The sequence below is a fragment of the Dermacentor silvarum genome, chromosome 9 (genome assembly GCF_013339745.2).
Source record: "Dermacentor silvarum isolate Dsil-2018 chromosome 9, BIME_Dsil_1.4, whole genome shotgun sequence".
Taxonomy (NCBI): Eukaryota; Metazoa; Arthropoda; class Arachnida; order Ixodida; family Ixodidae; genus Dermacentor; species Dermacentor silvarum.
The window spans coordinates 5,031,718-5,046,903 of NC_051162.1; the positions used below are offsets into that span (position 1 = coordinate 5,031,718).

Sequence of the window (15,186 nt, forward strand, 5' to 3'; positions counted from 1 at the left end):
AGACAGACCTCCGCTAATGCAGCGCTTCGTTTCCATACAGACGCTACTCTGACGCCATATCGCATACCGCCGAGAACTCAGTAGGCGGGTTGGCTTTGAGAACCCAAGGTAAACCACAAATGAGGCAGTGCAGGTTGACATGGCTTCGGCCTCTTTTGTAGTTAGAGAAGCACCACGCAAAATTAGTTTTGAAGAAAGACTCAGGAACATGGATCAAAATAAATGGGCGGCTGAAGTGCACAAGTTTCTGTACTTGAAAAGCGTGGGCACAGAACGGAAGAAGAGTTCAAGAATGTTGGCAACGAAGTACATGGTAATCGAAAGTGTAAATAGACAACCACGAGTCACCAGAAGAAAGTGAGAGAAACAGAGACAGCAAATTGTGTGCAAAGAATGGAAACAGAAACGTCGCACTTTCGCCCGAAGGCCAAGGATTGATTGCGATAGCAAATTAGTAGACTGCTATATGAAGTAAGAATATTATTTTGATCGGCCGTATAAACTGTATCGGCATCTACGTGCCGAAGTGAAACGCCGGGACAGCAATAGAAGAGTGGACAACGTTGTTTATTGAATGCGATTAATATACTACTGCAGGGTGAGGGAAAAGAGGGTGTGTTCGTTGATAAAGACATGGGTGTTGGTTTGGCTTTCATCAATGATAACTTGCGCGCATGCAGAAGCGCGCACACACGTGCGGATACGATAAACTTCCAAACATTCGCTTACTGTGTTAACAAGCACGGTATCACGCGCGCACAGGTAAACATGAACACATGTTTAGCAAATCATAATCATCAACAGAACTGGCACGTGCCATGAAAGTTGGCCACCAAGTACAGGGCAACTGAAAGTATAAATAGACTGTAGCGAAAGAACTGGTGCGCAGACGTGAGACGGAGACGACCGTTTATTGCAACACTGAGGCGAAAACTGTTTGATCCCAGCCCGTGCCCTCGATTCCTTCAGTTTCCTCGTCTTCCTACGGCTCCTGGTTGCTCCGATCCGCTATTTTTCCACATCCTCCCGGGTGACCAACATCAATCGGATGCTTCAATGCTTTAAGGGTGCAGAGTTTTTGCACCGGGAAATTCACACTTGAACCACTAGCGAGACGCATATATATAAAGAGTAGCGCCATTCTTAGATCTTGCCGCCACCGCGCTCACCCCGGCAGTTCCTCCTCGCCGCCTCCTGTCACCTCTGCCTCCTCCGCTCCCCCATTGGCCAATCGGTGTCACGTGGAAGCATGCGTTGCGATTTTGTATATTTTTTTTTTCTTTCCAGCGTACTCCCACCGCCATTCTCGGGCCTGTGTGACGAAAGTGGTGTACGCTCAAACGGATCAAACGTGTTAAGGACAACAACTTCGTTGTCATGGCATGCTGCTGCGCCTTAAGTTGCCGCAACCGACCAGGCGAGGGCAAAAGGCTTTTTTTTTTTTTGTTTATCATCCGGCGAGCGCAAACGCTTGGTGTTTGCGCCGTCTCGCATCGTCGCGTTGCTACTTCCAAAACGGCATTATTAAGGCCAATAACTGACTGATGAAGCAAAATCGCGCCTCAAAAACTTCTCCGCAGGGCGCGATCAGTTTTCCGCGGATTTCCTCTGGTAGCGCGTTAGATGTCGTCTGCCACGACAGGCCAGACGTAGGCGGCGCCACTGTCGATATCGTGCCTCGAGCCGAGCGCGACAGTGGAACGGAGGCGGAGGGAAGTGGTTGGCGCTACTTTTTATATATAGGGGGTTTTAAGACGCACGAAGCAAGCGCGAACCCTGCTGTCGCTTCCTGGCAGTAAACTGATAACTCTGCCCAACTGCCAGTATGTTGCAGGTGTGTTGTCGTCTAGCACCAATTCTACGCCACCAGCTTGGTTGAGGGGCAGCTTGGGTGGTTATGTAGTAGCAGGTATGGTCGCCTCCATCTCCTCCAAAGTTCCTCTGCTAGACGCAGGCGATGACGAGCCTTGCGTTGCAAATCTACCGCTGTCGGAGGCAGAAATCGGTTGCGGTAGTGAAAGTCTGCGCTTTCCCAGGAGGAAATGCGACGGCATTAACGGCTGGAGCTCGTTGGATTCGCTCTCGAGATATGTTAGTGGTCGACTGTTGACCAGTGTTTCGACCTCACACGCAAAGGTCTTAGCAGAGCTGCGGAAAGCTTGAGCATTGTCGGAGTATACCATCGAAGGAAATTGACAGAAGGCGAGCAACGCAGTGGCGGCGGTCAGAAGGAACGGGCTCGACACGGCTCCGAACGGGACTCTGGTGCTTCTCCACGCCGTAATAGGTGACCCGTAAAATAGCGAACGATTGTGGGATGCGCTGTCTGCTAGCTGCTTCCGGTTGGAGTCAGCGCAGCCGCCGCCACCGCTTCGCCGTTGAATTACATTGATGCGCTTCAAGTCCGTTCTTCTTTCTGGAGTTTTACGTGCCAAAAGCAGTTCTGATTATGAGGCACGCCGTAGTACAGGGCTCCGGATTAATTTTGACCAACTTGGGCTCTTTAACATGCACTACAACGCAAGCACACGGGCGTTTTCGCATTTCTCCTTCATCGAAATGCGGCCCCCGCGGCCGGGATTCGATCCCGCGAGCTCGTGCTCAGCAGCGCAAGCCCCAACCACATGCAGGCACGCTTCGCCACGCGTCGGCACGCGCCAATGCGTCAAATGCCACTTGCGCTTGCAGTCCGGCTTTGCCCCATTCGAAGATTAGCCGGTTGCAGGTGCCTAGCAAAACCATCGTCGGCTGTTCAGCCGTTGCATGGCTGCTCAAATTCAAGCGTTAAAGGTGAACGCATGTAACTACTGCCTTGCAGCAACCCTTGCTTAGTCAGCTGTGCACAAGCATCAGAGGAATGGCTGCCACTTCCAAAACTGTATCAAGGCAGAGACCATCCATGAACAAAAAGAAAATGAACGTACAGTGCCACTCATCAGGCGGCGATTAGCTGTGTAAGGGCCGGCACGGAATAATTCCCCAAGGATATTTCTTTCTCTAACATTGACTCAGGCAACCAGAACTATGTCAGTACTCGCATGCACATATATAGAGGAATAAGTAAACGAGGTTTTACGGCGCGAACTTGAGCGGGACACAGCGAGATACATACATAATACTCGTAACCAACTAGCCCTCCTTAGCTCCTTCAGCACAGATACAGATACTGCGCAGCCGTAATATGACGGTGATACGGCCATTGTTGATAAAAAAGCGAGAACGTCTAACTACGTACGACTTTAAATGAACCTCGAGTTTCGACCAAAAAATGCCGTTCACAGCGCGCAAAGTTATCATTTTTAGCGCTAGCTGCGCCGTTATATCGACCATATCGGTTTCCAGCTGCGATCACAGAACAGCATGCACTGCTGTAGCGATCGCCTCAGCACCCGATTTTCTAAGTAATGCTTCTATATGCTTGACAAATTATCGGATAACGATAACTTTTTCACCAGTCTGACTGACCCGCAGGCAGAGCAGTCAGTGACGGTGCGTCCAAGCAACGGCAAATGTCGTAGAGCTAAACCTGGCAGAAACAAAAAAGGCCGCCGGAACGAGAACCAGAGTTCGTTTATGAATAAAAGCGTATCCTTGCCTTTCTTGGCTCGTCATCGTCGCGCCCAGAGTGAACTGAAACCTAGAAATCAGCTACATGAATGGTACGATATTGCTGTTCGACAAACCGGACGGCAAGCTTTGCACGACTGACAGTTGAAACCGCGTGGAAAAACACGTACCCCGGGCATACCGCCGATGCCGCCGCGTCGTCCGTCGAACCGGAAGCTGCGAGCAGACGGCGCGCCCCACAATTCCCTGCGATTGCTTGTCTTACGGGTCACCTATTGGTGGCATGGGCTCTTCCTCCAATGGTAATCTTTCCAACCACAGAAACCGCAGCAGGTCTCGATCTTCAGGTAGAACAAGAAGCTGTAATCTCGGCAGCGAGAACTACAGGGTGGCAACGAAAGTTGAGTAGGAGCTGGATGACATCAGCACAGACTTTTACGCCTTTCGGTAAGACATCGTTAAGGCGACCAGCTTCGTGCGATAATGCGTCAAAAGCTTCATCGTTGCGGCCTCGCAACGAATAATGGCGTGATGGGGCATGTAATAGACGTTGTCCTTGATTTGCTGCTCGTCGTGAACTCTTTCCGCAAGTCCATCGTTGAAATACGCTGAAATTGCCTGGTCGTATTTTTCTGCCAATGATGGCTGCTCTCAGAAATGGTTGATCTTTATTCGCAGTCGACGTTCTGCCAATCGGCGATTGTTGCTTCCGGATGGTAACCCCAGCGGTTCGACCATCAGAAGCACTTGATAACGCCCGTCTTGCTTGGAGATTCCCTGCTTAAAGCGGACAGGTAAGGGTCGCTCTCGAGGTACTGGGAACAGGCTCCGTCCATCCACATGGCGCCTCATCGATAATATGTCGTGATTCTCTGATACAGAGTTGTCACTCGATACAAACAGTGCCCTGATCATGAGAAAAACTTATAGAATAAAATTGGGTTAGAGTGCATACGGCAGGAATTGTCAAATCCTGACTGGGAGCTTACCACTGTCGTTGAAAAGAAAAGTGTACAATCATTGGATGCTGCCCGTGCTAACATATAGGGCAGAAACTTGGAGGTTAACAAAGAAGCTCGAGAACAAGTGAGGGACCGCAGAAAGAGCGATGGAACGAAAAAAACGTCGCAGTTTCGCCCGAAAGGCGAAGCATCGATTGAGATAGCAAATTAAGAGAGCTATTCGGAGTACAGATAGTGGTTTTATCGGCTGCATAAGCTTGGACACATTCGCTTACTAACAGAATTAACAATCGTAGTGTCAGCGCGCACAAGCAAACATGAATAGATCACACTGAATGACCGCAGACAACGACTGTCAACACGCCGCAGCGGGCGAAGGCTCGCGCGGTCTATCGGTCTTTCGCTTCAACGGAAACTGAGCGGCGAATGCACAGCCCATACAAAGGTCAGAGCCGTGTGGAGATAAGAGGCGGTGCGGGCGACCGCCAATGCAGGGCAAAGTGCAGAGGAGCTGTGCACCCCTCCTTCCCGCGCTGCCTTCCAGCTTTCTTGCGTTCGCGTGGGAGAGTGAGTGGCAAGATACGCCTTTGGTGCCGGAGCACAGCGCCGCCCCGCCTCCCTCCCTCCCATACCCCCACGGCCTTTCGCGCGACGGTCGCGTTTGCTTTCCGCCGTGCGTTCGCTCTCCGCGATAGCGCGCGGGGGAGTTCGCCCTCCATGATAGCGCGCGTCCCCCGCGCGCTTTCGCTCGCGCATACGGCGCGCGGCGATGATTTTATCGCCCTAGGAATCTATACGGAACCTCACGGCGACGGTGACGCCGACGGCAGAAATCCGGTTGAAGTATCCATATAAATTATATCGCAATAAAATGTTTGGTCTAACGTTAAGCGACAGGAAGAGAGCGGTGTGGATCAGAGAACAAACGGGGATAGCCGATATTCTGGTTGACATTAAGCAGAAAAAAAATGGAGCTGGGGAGGCCATGTAAGCTTACTTCCTTCACGTGTTTTTTGGCCAATTGAGGACTCTCGGTTTCCTAGCGCATAATAAAGATATGTGTGGTTATGTTAGAGTACCATACACACGAGCGCCGCCCCGACAGCGGTAACGCCCAAAACCAGCGAGCCAGCAGCGCGACCAGCCCCACCAGTCGCTAGGGCAGCAGCCATATTGCTCATTACGTAATGATGATTATATTAGTTTTGATTTTTAGAGCGCTGTCTCTCGGTGGTACACTTTAGTTGACGACGCTACCGCTACTCATTTCCGTTGCACTGTGCAAAGTACAGTTTGTTTTCTTTAAGCATTATAGGTGTTCTGTGGTTGTACTTCCTGGAAAATATATATATGCGAGCACCAGCGTTTACGAGTCATGTAGAAAAGCCGACGCGACCATCGACGAGTGTGTTCGCCGCTATCATTGTGCTATTACTTGTTTTGATGAGCACAGGTTCTCTCAATAAACAGCCAATTTCGTAACTTGCGTTGCCTTTGTGGTTTGTCGCTTGAACGTGACATTGTGAAATAAGTGAATTCTTTGCTCCTCAGCAGTCATCCTCTCCAATTTGCCGAAGCTCACCACGTGACCCTGTCTGCCGATGACTGCACTCGCAAGGTTGTGTGCTACTCTTTTTTTCAGTCATGGTTGTCCATAAAAGCAATTTCACGGGAAAATCTACGTGGTGTGTGCGTGAATTCCCACGTCATCATTACCACGTGGTAATTCTGGTATTCGAAACTTCAGATTAATGAAAAGAATATTGTCGTATTTAAGTGCTTTTCGGATACTTTATGTCGTCGACTTGACATGGTCAAACATGAAATTGAAAGTAAAATTCGAAATATTTTTATTCCTTCTGCAGGGGAGATAACGTACTAGATAACGCTGCATCGCTCAGAGACCTTTCCGGCTAAACACAATCAGTCGCAATAAAACGTTGGTTAGAAAGGGCATTTGACAGTGGCCGTTACATCGAATCAGGGCAACACTTGACTTCAGCCAACCAAGAGAACAGGCTGGCTTCAGGAAGGGATATTCTACGATGGATCATATCCATGTCATCAATCAGGTAATCGAGAAATCTGCGGAGTACAATCAACCTCTCTATATGGCTTTTATAGATTATGAAAAGGCATTTGATTCAGTAGAGCAGTCATAAAGGCATTGCGTAATCAAGGAGTACAGGAGGCATACGTGAATATCTTAGCAAATATCTACAAGGATTCCACAGCTAGCTTAGTTCTCCACAAGAAAAGTAGAAAGTTACCTATCAAGAAAGGGGTCAGGCAAGGAGACACAATCTCTCCAATGCTATTCACTGCATGCTTAGAAGTATCCAAGCTCTTAGACTGGGAAGGCTTAGGAGTGAGGATCAACGGCGAATATCTCAGCAACCTTCGGTTTGCAGATGACATTGTCCTATTCAGCAAAAATGGAGACGAATTGCAGCAAATGATTGAGGACCTTAATAGAGAAAGTTTAAGAATTGGTTTGAAGATGAATATGCAGAAGACAAAGATAATGTTCAATAACCTGGCAAAGGAACAAGAATTCAGGATCGCCAGTCAGCCTCTAGAGTCTGTAAAGGAGTACGTTTATCTAGGTCAATTACTGACAGGGGACCCTGATCATGAGAAAGAAATTCACAGAAGAATAAAATTGGGTTGGAGTGAATACGGCAGGCATTGCCAAATCCTGACTGGAAGCTTACCACTGTCGTTAAAAAGAAAAGTGTACAATCATTGCATTCTACCGGTGCTAAGATATGGGGCAGGAACTTGGAGGTTAACAAAGAAGCTCGAGAACAAGTTAAGGACCGCACAAAGAGCGATGGAACGAAACATCTTAGGACTAACGTTAAGATACAGGAAGAGAGCGGTGTGGATCAAAGAGCAAACGGGCATAGCCGATATACTAGTTGACATTAAGCGGAAGAAATGGAGCTGGGCAGGCCATGTAATGCGTAGGATGGATAACCGGTGGACCATTAGAGTTACAGAATGGATACCAAGAGAAGGGAAGCACAGTCGAGGACGGCAGAAAACTAGGTGGGGTGATGAAGTCAAGAAGTTTGCAGTGCAAGTTGGAATCAGCTAGCGCAAGAAATGGGTAATTGGAGATCACAGGGTCTCACAGGGCCTTCGTCCTGCAGTGGACATAAATATAGGCTGATGATGACAAATAGTGCACTTGCTTGGTAGTGGCCCAAGAGTGACTTGGGCCACTACAAGAGGGGCTTGTAACATGCATCCAAAGGTAGTGCATATCACTGCTACATCTGTGTTGATGCGATCCATTTTCCCGGTCGTAACATTCCAATAGGCATCAGGTCCGATGAGGACAATTATCTCATCCGGTTGCCATATATTTGGTTAAAAGCTGTCAGCTACTTTGTACTCCCGTTCAACGAGCAGCTGCAAAATAGTGGGGCTGAGCGGTCTACTCGTCATGGCGCATATCTCGGGAATCGTTAACGCTTCCAAAGTTATCACCGAGTCGTTTAACTGGCTGCGCAATCGCACGCAGACACACTTGGTGTAGGGTCGTTTTTGTGACTTTCATCCTCCGAAGATGATGAGGGAAATTTCTTCTTTACCCACTTTCGCAGGGTTGGCGAGGGTGGTGCATGCAACGCAGGGGAGTCAGCGTGTGGCTGCGGACACTCAGCTGGCCTTGATAAGTGACATAGAACTGTCTGATGGTGTCGCTTGCATGTACCACAAGTGAGGCTGAATGATTTCCTACACGGTCTGGTGATGTGATTGCGCGTTCCACAGCGGAAGTAGCAATTGGCGTACTGCCGCCTTGCCCGCTTTTCCTCAGCTGATAGGATGGCGTTGCAGAGAGCAATGCTATGATCCTTGCTGTTGCACAGTGGGCATGCGGTTCGAACGGGCAAAGTAGACCCTGATAAGGCTGACGTTGATGGGATGGTTTCCCCGCTATACATTTCTTCAGATAAGTGGGTCCTGTCTCCGTCTTGAAACGAGCGAGAATGCGACTGCAGCTGGCCCTCCTCCCGAATTTCCACTTGGGGAGGAACGTTAAGATCTCCTTGGCCAGACGCGTTCTGTATTGAGGAGTTTCGGCGTACTAGATGCGCGGTCGGCTTCCTTAGCTTTCTGCCTGTACATGATGGCGAGGTCTTCTGGCAAGCATCGCGTCAGGACACGATTCAATACCACGGTGTACTGGTCTAGTGAAACTCCAAGGCTTTCTAACGCACTGACGTGGAGCTGCACCTTGACGTAAAGCAGGCGGAGCTTCGAGACATCTGCAGAGCATTTTACGGGGCTCAACGCGAGGATATTATCGACGTGCTCATTGACAAGGAGGTCTCGGCGTCCGAAGCGATCCGTGAGTGTTTTGATCGTGAGGTCGTATTTTTGCTCGGCCAAGCGGATACCTTCGATGGGCCACTTCGCGCTGCCTGTTAAATACGTGAGGAGGTGCTTGATCTTTTCAATGCGCGGTAGCTCTGTTCTGGTGGATAGTGCCGTCAAAATGGTCCCAAAAAGACTGCCATCCACGCAGATTGCTATCGAATGTTGGTATCTGTAGATTCGATAGTTGAACTGAGCGCTGACACTTCTCTCACCTGGCCCGCTGCGTCGACGGAGCTCGGACAGTCGACGGAGCTCAGACGGTCGACGTTGCTCTACCTGAGTCCAGCTGCGTTCTGGTGGTCCTCTCACGCTCTTTTAACCAGAACTTGGTACGTGACACGGCGTAGAGAACCTTTTCGTTGTATTAGTGTGCCGTTTCGATTTCCTGGTTTCTTCGTCCGTTGCCGCATGAATGACATCGTCGAGCCTCGACAGTACTGCCTCCTTGTCTGTCAGGTAATCCATGTGCCCGTTAACTTGAGAGGCATCGCTATCCGGTTGCTGCAGCAGGTCCGTTAGGGCTCACGTGACACCAGCTCTGATGACACCGCGCTTCTTCCGCATCTCGTCCGAATTCGCCATGGCCATGACGTGAAGGGAAGTCTCCGAAAGGGCGGATCCCTGGTTTCGCGGCACCAACAATGTAGCGAAATAACTGGTCCGCAGACGTGAGACGGAGACGACCGTTTATTGCAACACTGAGGCGAAAACTGACTGATTCCTGCCCGTGCGCGTGCCCTCGATCCCTTCAGCTTCCTCATCTTCCTACGGGTCCGGCGTGCTCCTTGGTTGCTCCGATCCGCTATTTTTTCACATAGACAACTGGAGTCACCAAAAAGAAAGTGAGAGAAACAGGGACCCTGAATTGTATGCAAAGAATGCAAAAAAAAAAATTCAGAGCCCTTCCACTACTGTGAAAATGGATGCCAGCCAATATGTGACTATGGTGGGTCTGCTGTAATGAATATTGCTATAGTTAATTTATATATTATTATTATTGATTATATTGAGCGCATTCGGCATGTTCGTCACAGTCCAAGGACACCAGCGTCTTGTTTTCGCCGGCCGCGATGGCCAAGTAGAGCGTTTGCTGCGCCAAGTCCGCCCTATCGTCATAGACTAGCGCATGAGCCACACGCAGCACATTGCACGGCAGCGTCAGGCACCGTTACTAGATTATTTTGAGGTAATCTAGTAACGTTGGCGTCAGGATCGTGCGAGATCTCTCCTGCTCTCGGCGGCTCATACCCACATATCCAACGTGGGTACGAGTTCGTGACTTCCTTTAGCGCAGTTTGAGTATGAAGGGAAAAAGGGACAGGGTGAGCGCTAACTTCCAACTGGTTTTATTATCAGGACGTAGCCACAATCAAGTGACGCGTGAGATTATTGAGGCCGATGCCATTTTGAAATGTGAAAAGCTGTGCGTTTAGCTTTATCAAGCAAGGAACGTGAATTTCTAAGATTATCAACACAGGTTCAATGAACTGCAATCGCATGCTTATATTTATTTTTATTTTTGATTTCTTATTTTTCTTTTTGTGTGCTATGTCACGAGTGCTTTCAGCGGGCTATATAATGTGCAATAGGGTCATGAAATAAAACCAGTTGGAAGTTAGCGCTCACCCTGTCACCTGTCCTATTTTCCCTTCATACTCAAGCTGAGTTGCGCTTAAGGAAGTCACGAATACGATGCACCAACTTGCCCAATCCGCAGTGGGTACGAGCCACCCGTGATTTCTTTCTTACCTTCCTTCTTTCTCTCTTTCTTTATTTCCTTCCTTCCTTCTTGTCCCTGGCTCATACCCGCATATTCAATGCGGGTATGCGCCACACGCGATTTTATTATCGTTAATCGTGACTGGCGGAAAACGGCCACGCACATGGAGCCGAAATGCTGATGATTAGTTTTTTTCTACGCGGACGAGATCTCCTGGAACCTAGTCTTTAACAACTTCGCTGTAAAAATACCATGAAGATTTAAAAAAAATTGATGATAGAAATGAGACTGGGGAAATATACATTAATACAAAGGGTAGTGGCTTACTTTTTGAGGCTCGAGGCTTTTTTGAGGCTTTTTGGGTTGCCTAATAACGAAAATTCAGAGTCCTTTCCCTGTCGAGGAAATCGGGCTAAGCGAAGCTTGGTGGCAAGACGACGCTGTCGCAGGCGTTCCGCTTCGTTTACGCTAAACTCAGGGTAGGCGGCTCTTCGCTGACATCTGCCCTCAACATCGCACTCCCGCAACTCGGGGTACGCAACTCAGGGTTTCGTCTGGGCTTCGGAAGCCCTCACCCTAGAATCGGCACGTCGACGACGAGCCCTTTCCCGATCGAGTCCGCGGCGCCGTTGCTCAAACACAGCCTGCTCCTCGGCAGAACGCACCACGCGCGGCCTTCCCATCCGATGAGCGAAACTGGTCTGAAGCGCGGAGGCCTGGCGGGGCGCGCGCCAAGCCCTTTTCCTTCTTTTTCCCTCCCCACGACGCACCAAACGACCCTGATTGGTCGCGCGCGTCACGTGATCCGGCGCTGGCGCAACTTCCCCGCGCCTGCTTTATTTATTCCTTTCTTTTTATTGCGATAGCAATTATATGGACACTCAAAAGCAGATTTCTGCCGTCGGCGTCGCCGTCGCCGTGAGGTTCCGTATGACGTCATTCGGAGGAGAAATCGTCGTCGCGCGCCGAACGCTGTATGGGCGAGTGAAAGGGCACGAGGGGCGCGTCTTTCACGGGGAGTGAACGCACGGCGGAGAACAAACGCGCGTTCTGCGCCGTGCTCGCTTAAGGGCTGCAGAAGTAGGCGTCTCTGTTCTCCTTCACAATCACCGTGTATGTAGAGCAAACGCGCCTTCTTCCGACGAGCGAGAGGCCGTGGGGGAGGGGGAGGGAAGGGAGGCGACGTTTAGCTGCGGCACGCAGTGCCTATTTATATCAGAGGCTCCGGCAACAGTCACCAACGCCGCACGCATTTTGAGCGAACGCGGGCAAAACGCCGATGGCGTCGACAACAGTTCTGCGTGTTGCCAATGCTGCTGCATGTCCAAGTTTATACAGCTGATAAAGCTAATATCATTACTTCGTATAGCTCTCTACAAGTTTGCTATCGCAATTGATGCTTCGCCTTTCAGGTGAAACTGCGACAACTTTTTTTCCTTCCTTCCTTCCTTCCTTCTTTCTTTCTTTCCTTCCTTTTGTCTTTCTTTATTCATATCCCTGGCTCATACCCGCATATCCAATGCTAGTATGAGTCATAGTAGCTTTAACGTTACATCGCCGGCGCAGGCCTTACAATTACAAGCTTCGCTTGAAAGACATACCGGAGAAAATATTCCCAACAAGATGAGGCATGTGTATGCTGCACCGAAAATCCGGAGACCACTAAGCGATACGAACTCGGGGTCCGCAACTCGGGTTCTGCAACCCAGTGAGACCCGTAGGTAATGTGCACCTTCCAGCACCAGAACCATCTTGAAATGGCACACAACAGGACGGCACAACAGAGAGGAAGACGAACACAAGCGCCTGTGTTCGTCTTCCTTTCTGTTGTTCTTGTGTTCGTCTTCCTCTCTGTTGTTCCGTCCCGTCGCGCACCATTTCAAGATGGTTCTTATGCTAAAACACCAACTTGCCCAACATTCAACGCTTTTAAAGAACCTTCCAGCACCTTCTAGATTTAATGTGAACGGAAACATCAACCGGTCAGCAGTCGAGATAAGCAAGAGACGTTTAGAGTATTGGAGGAAAAAAAGCAGGGAAGCATGCATGGCAAGCATGCTGTAAAAAATTCGGCGCATGCTAACAATAACAAAAAGAAACGCACGGTGGTTACATATCACGCTGCAACTATGTGGTACACACACGCACATCAAATTGTTCACACTACTGACAGAGAGAATAAACATAGATTACTCGCAGCAAACAATACAACAATAACAGTATATAGCTACATAACTACAGTATACAATACAGTAAAGGCTACAGTCTTATAAGTGTACAGTACAGTAACTCGGTACATCAGGATCCATACGACAGGATCCGTTACAAGCACAAGTAAATATACATGGTAGTTATAGAAGTTCTCAGAAAGAAGAAAGAAAGCATTAAGGAGCTGCATACAAAGATGCTAGAATGAAAAGCATGTATAGCATACCTGATTCGCTCAGGCAAGTAAGCGACGGTTTGCAGCCGCCGTGTTTCAAAAGAGATCCCAATAAATCATCACCATCATTATTTATTGGCAAAAAGTATTTGGAGCCAAAAAAATGGATGTGTTAAAGCTGTAAGTCTGCAAGTTATAATAAATTTATAAACATCTTTCAACCTGTTTTCATTCAAATAATGTGGCCAATTGCGGACAATGTTTCTTGAATGTTGAAGGGGAAAACATTCAAGGCTTGAATCAAGGTTTGGATCAAGGCTTGAAATAATTGACCAAGTTTCGATGGTGCCTAAACAAGTGTTTCTAGAATACTGGTAAGACTCCTAGACGCGATGAAAATGAGGAACTGCCGAGGAACGCTTACCGGCAAATCGCAAACCACCTCCCAGACGCTCCCGTTCGCCAAAAGATGGACCCGACCCAGCGAGTCTGCCCAGCAAAGGCTCCCTTGGTCACTGAATCTGAAAGCACGTCCCAAACGCTCATAAGGACACAGATCAATTGAAGCAGTACGAAATCACGGCTGTCTGCGTCAGCTATATTTATAAGAACTATAGTGCTACTGGCGCATATATACGCATGAAGCTCTCTTCCCCCCCCCCTTTTTTTTCCTAGGGTTTCACGAGGCAATACCACAATCTGCTAGGATGCAGGTCGTTGTGGGAGAGACTCCCGTTTAATTTTGGCAATCTGGGGTTCATTAACCAGCGGCCAATGCACGGTACACAAACGTTTTAAATTCTGACAATGCGGCCTGGGTTGAACCCGTTACCTCAGTAGCACAACGCCGTAACCAAGGAAAATTGGTGCCGTGTTGTGTGGTGCCAACCTGGAATAATTTTTTTTGTATTTTTTATTCATAGATACTGCAATCACTAAAGGTGATTTAGCAGGGTGGTACAAGAAAGTCATAAATAAATGGCAAGCATGCTGCAAAAAATTCGGCGCATGCTAAAGAAACGCACAGTGGTTACACATCACGCTGCAACTATGTAGCATACACACACGCACATCAAATTGTTCACACTACTGACAGAGAGAATAAACATAGATTAATCGCAGCAAGCAATCCAACAATAACAGTATATAGCTACATAACTACAGTATACAATACAGTAAAGGCTACAGTCTTTCAAGTGAACACATAGATGGATAGATAAACTTTAATCCAAAGATAGTTTTGTCTTGCCCCAATGGGGCATCGCTAATGGTTGGAGCCCCTAGTCCAGGGCTTCGCTGGCTCTTGCCATCTTCTCTGCTCTCTGGATCAGCTTGAGCTGGTCGTCGAGGGCCGAGCTGGACAGCAGTGCCTCCCATTGCTCCCTCGTGGTGTTCATGTCATGGTGTTCTATGTTTTGTAGCGTGCACTCCCACGTAATGTGGTATAGGGTTGGTGTGGCCCCACACCACGGGCTGTGGTGTTCCTGTAGGCTGTGGGGTGCATGCGATGTAATATGTGTAGGTTCGTGTAAGTGCCTGTCTGGAGCCTACGCCAGGCAGCGGCATCCTCCGTCTTCAGTATTCGATGGGGTGGGGGATATCGCAAGCGGCTCCCTCTGTGGTAGTTCAGGATTGCTGAATACTCGGGGTCAACTGGGTCAGGGTCATCTGCAGTCGGCGTGATGAGTGCTCGGTTATGTGCAAATTCTCGAGCTGCTCTGTCGGCATACAGGTTACCCGTGATGGCAGCGTGACCCGGTATCCAAATGATGGTTATGATGGTGTTGTCGTCAGTGTCCTCCTTGGGTATTTGGGCTAGGACTTGTGCCGCAGGTCTTGCGATTCTTCCCTGTAGGAAGTTGCGGCAGGCCTGCTGGGAGTCCGTGAGGATCGTCAGTGGTTTTCTTGCGTGGTGGCCTTCGCGGATGGCTAATGCGATGGCCAGCTCTTCCGCTTCCGTGATCGTGCAGGGGCGGGTCGATGCAGTGGAGGTGACGTGGCCTCGGCGGTCGCAGACCACTGCCACTGCGCCCTTTTTCTTCGTTCCGTACATAGCGGCGTCCGTAAAACGGGCCGTGGTATCGAACCTGAATGTTTTCTCTATATATTGGGCCCTCGCTTTCCTCCTTCCAGAGTCTAGGTTAGGGTCCATGTTGCGTGGTATT

At 49.1% G+C, this 15,186-nt stretch overlaps 1 protein-coding gene across 1 annotated transcript in view; it reads right to left on the minus strand.

Moving 5' to 3' along the window:
• Positions 1-15,186, minus strand: part of LOC119465109 (WD repeat and HMG-box DNA-binding protein 1-like) — a 546,382-nt gene that overhangs the window by 372,059 nt on the left and 159,137 nt on the right. The window contains exon 6 of the mRNA XM_037725912.2: positions 13,446-13,542. Within this exon, the coding sequence (XP_037581840.1) occupies positions 13,446-13,542 (97 nt within the window). The remainder of the gene's footprint in view (positions 1-13,445; positions 13,543-15,186) is intronic.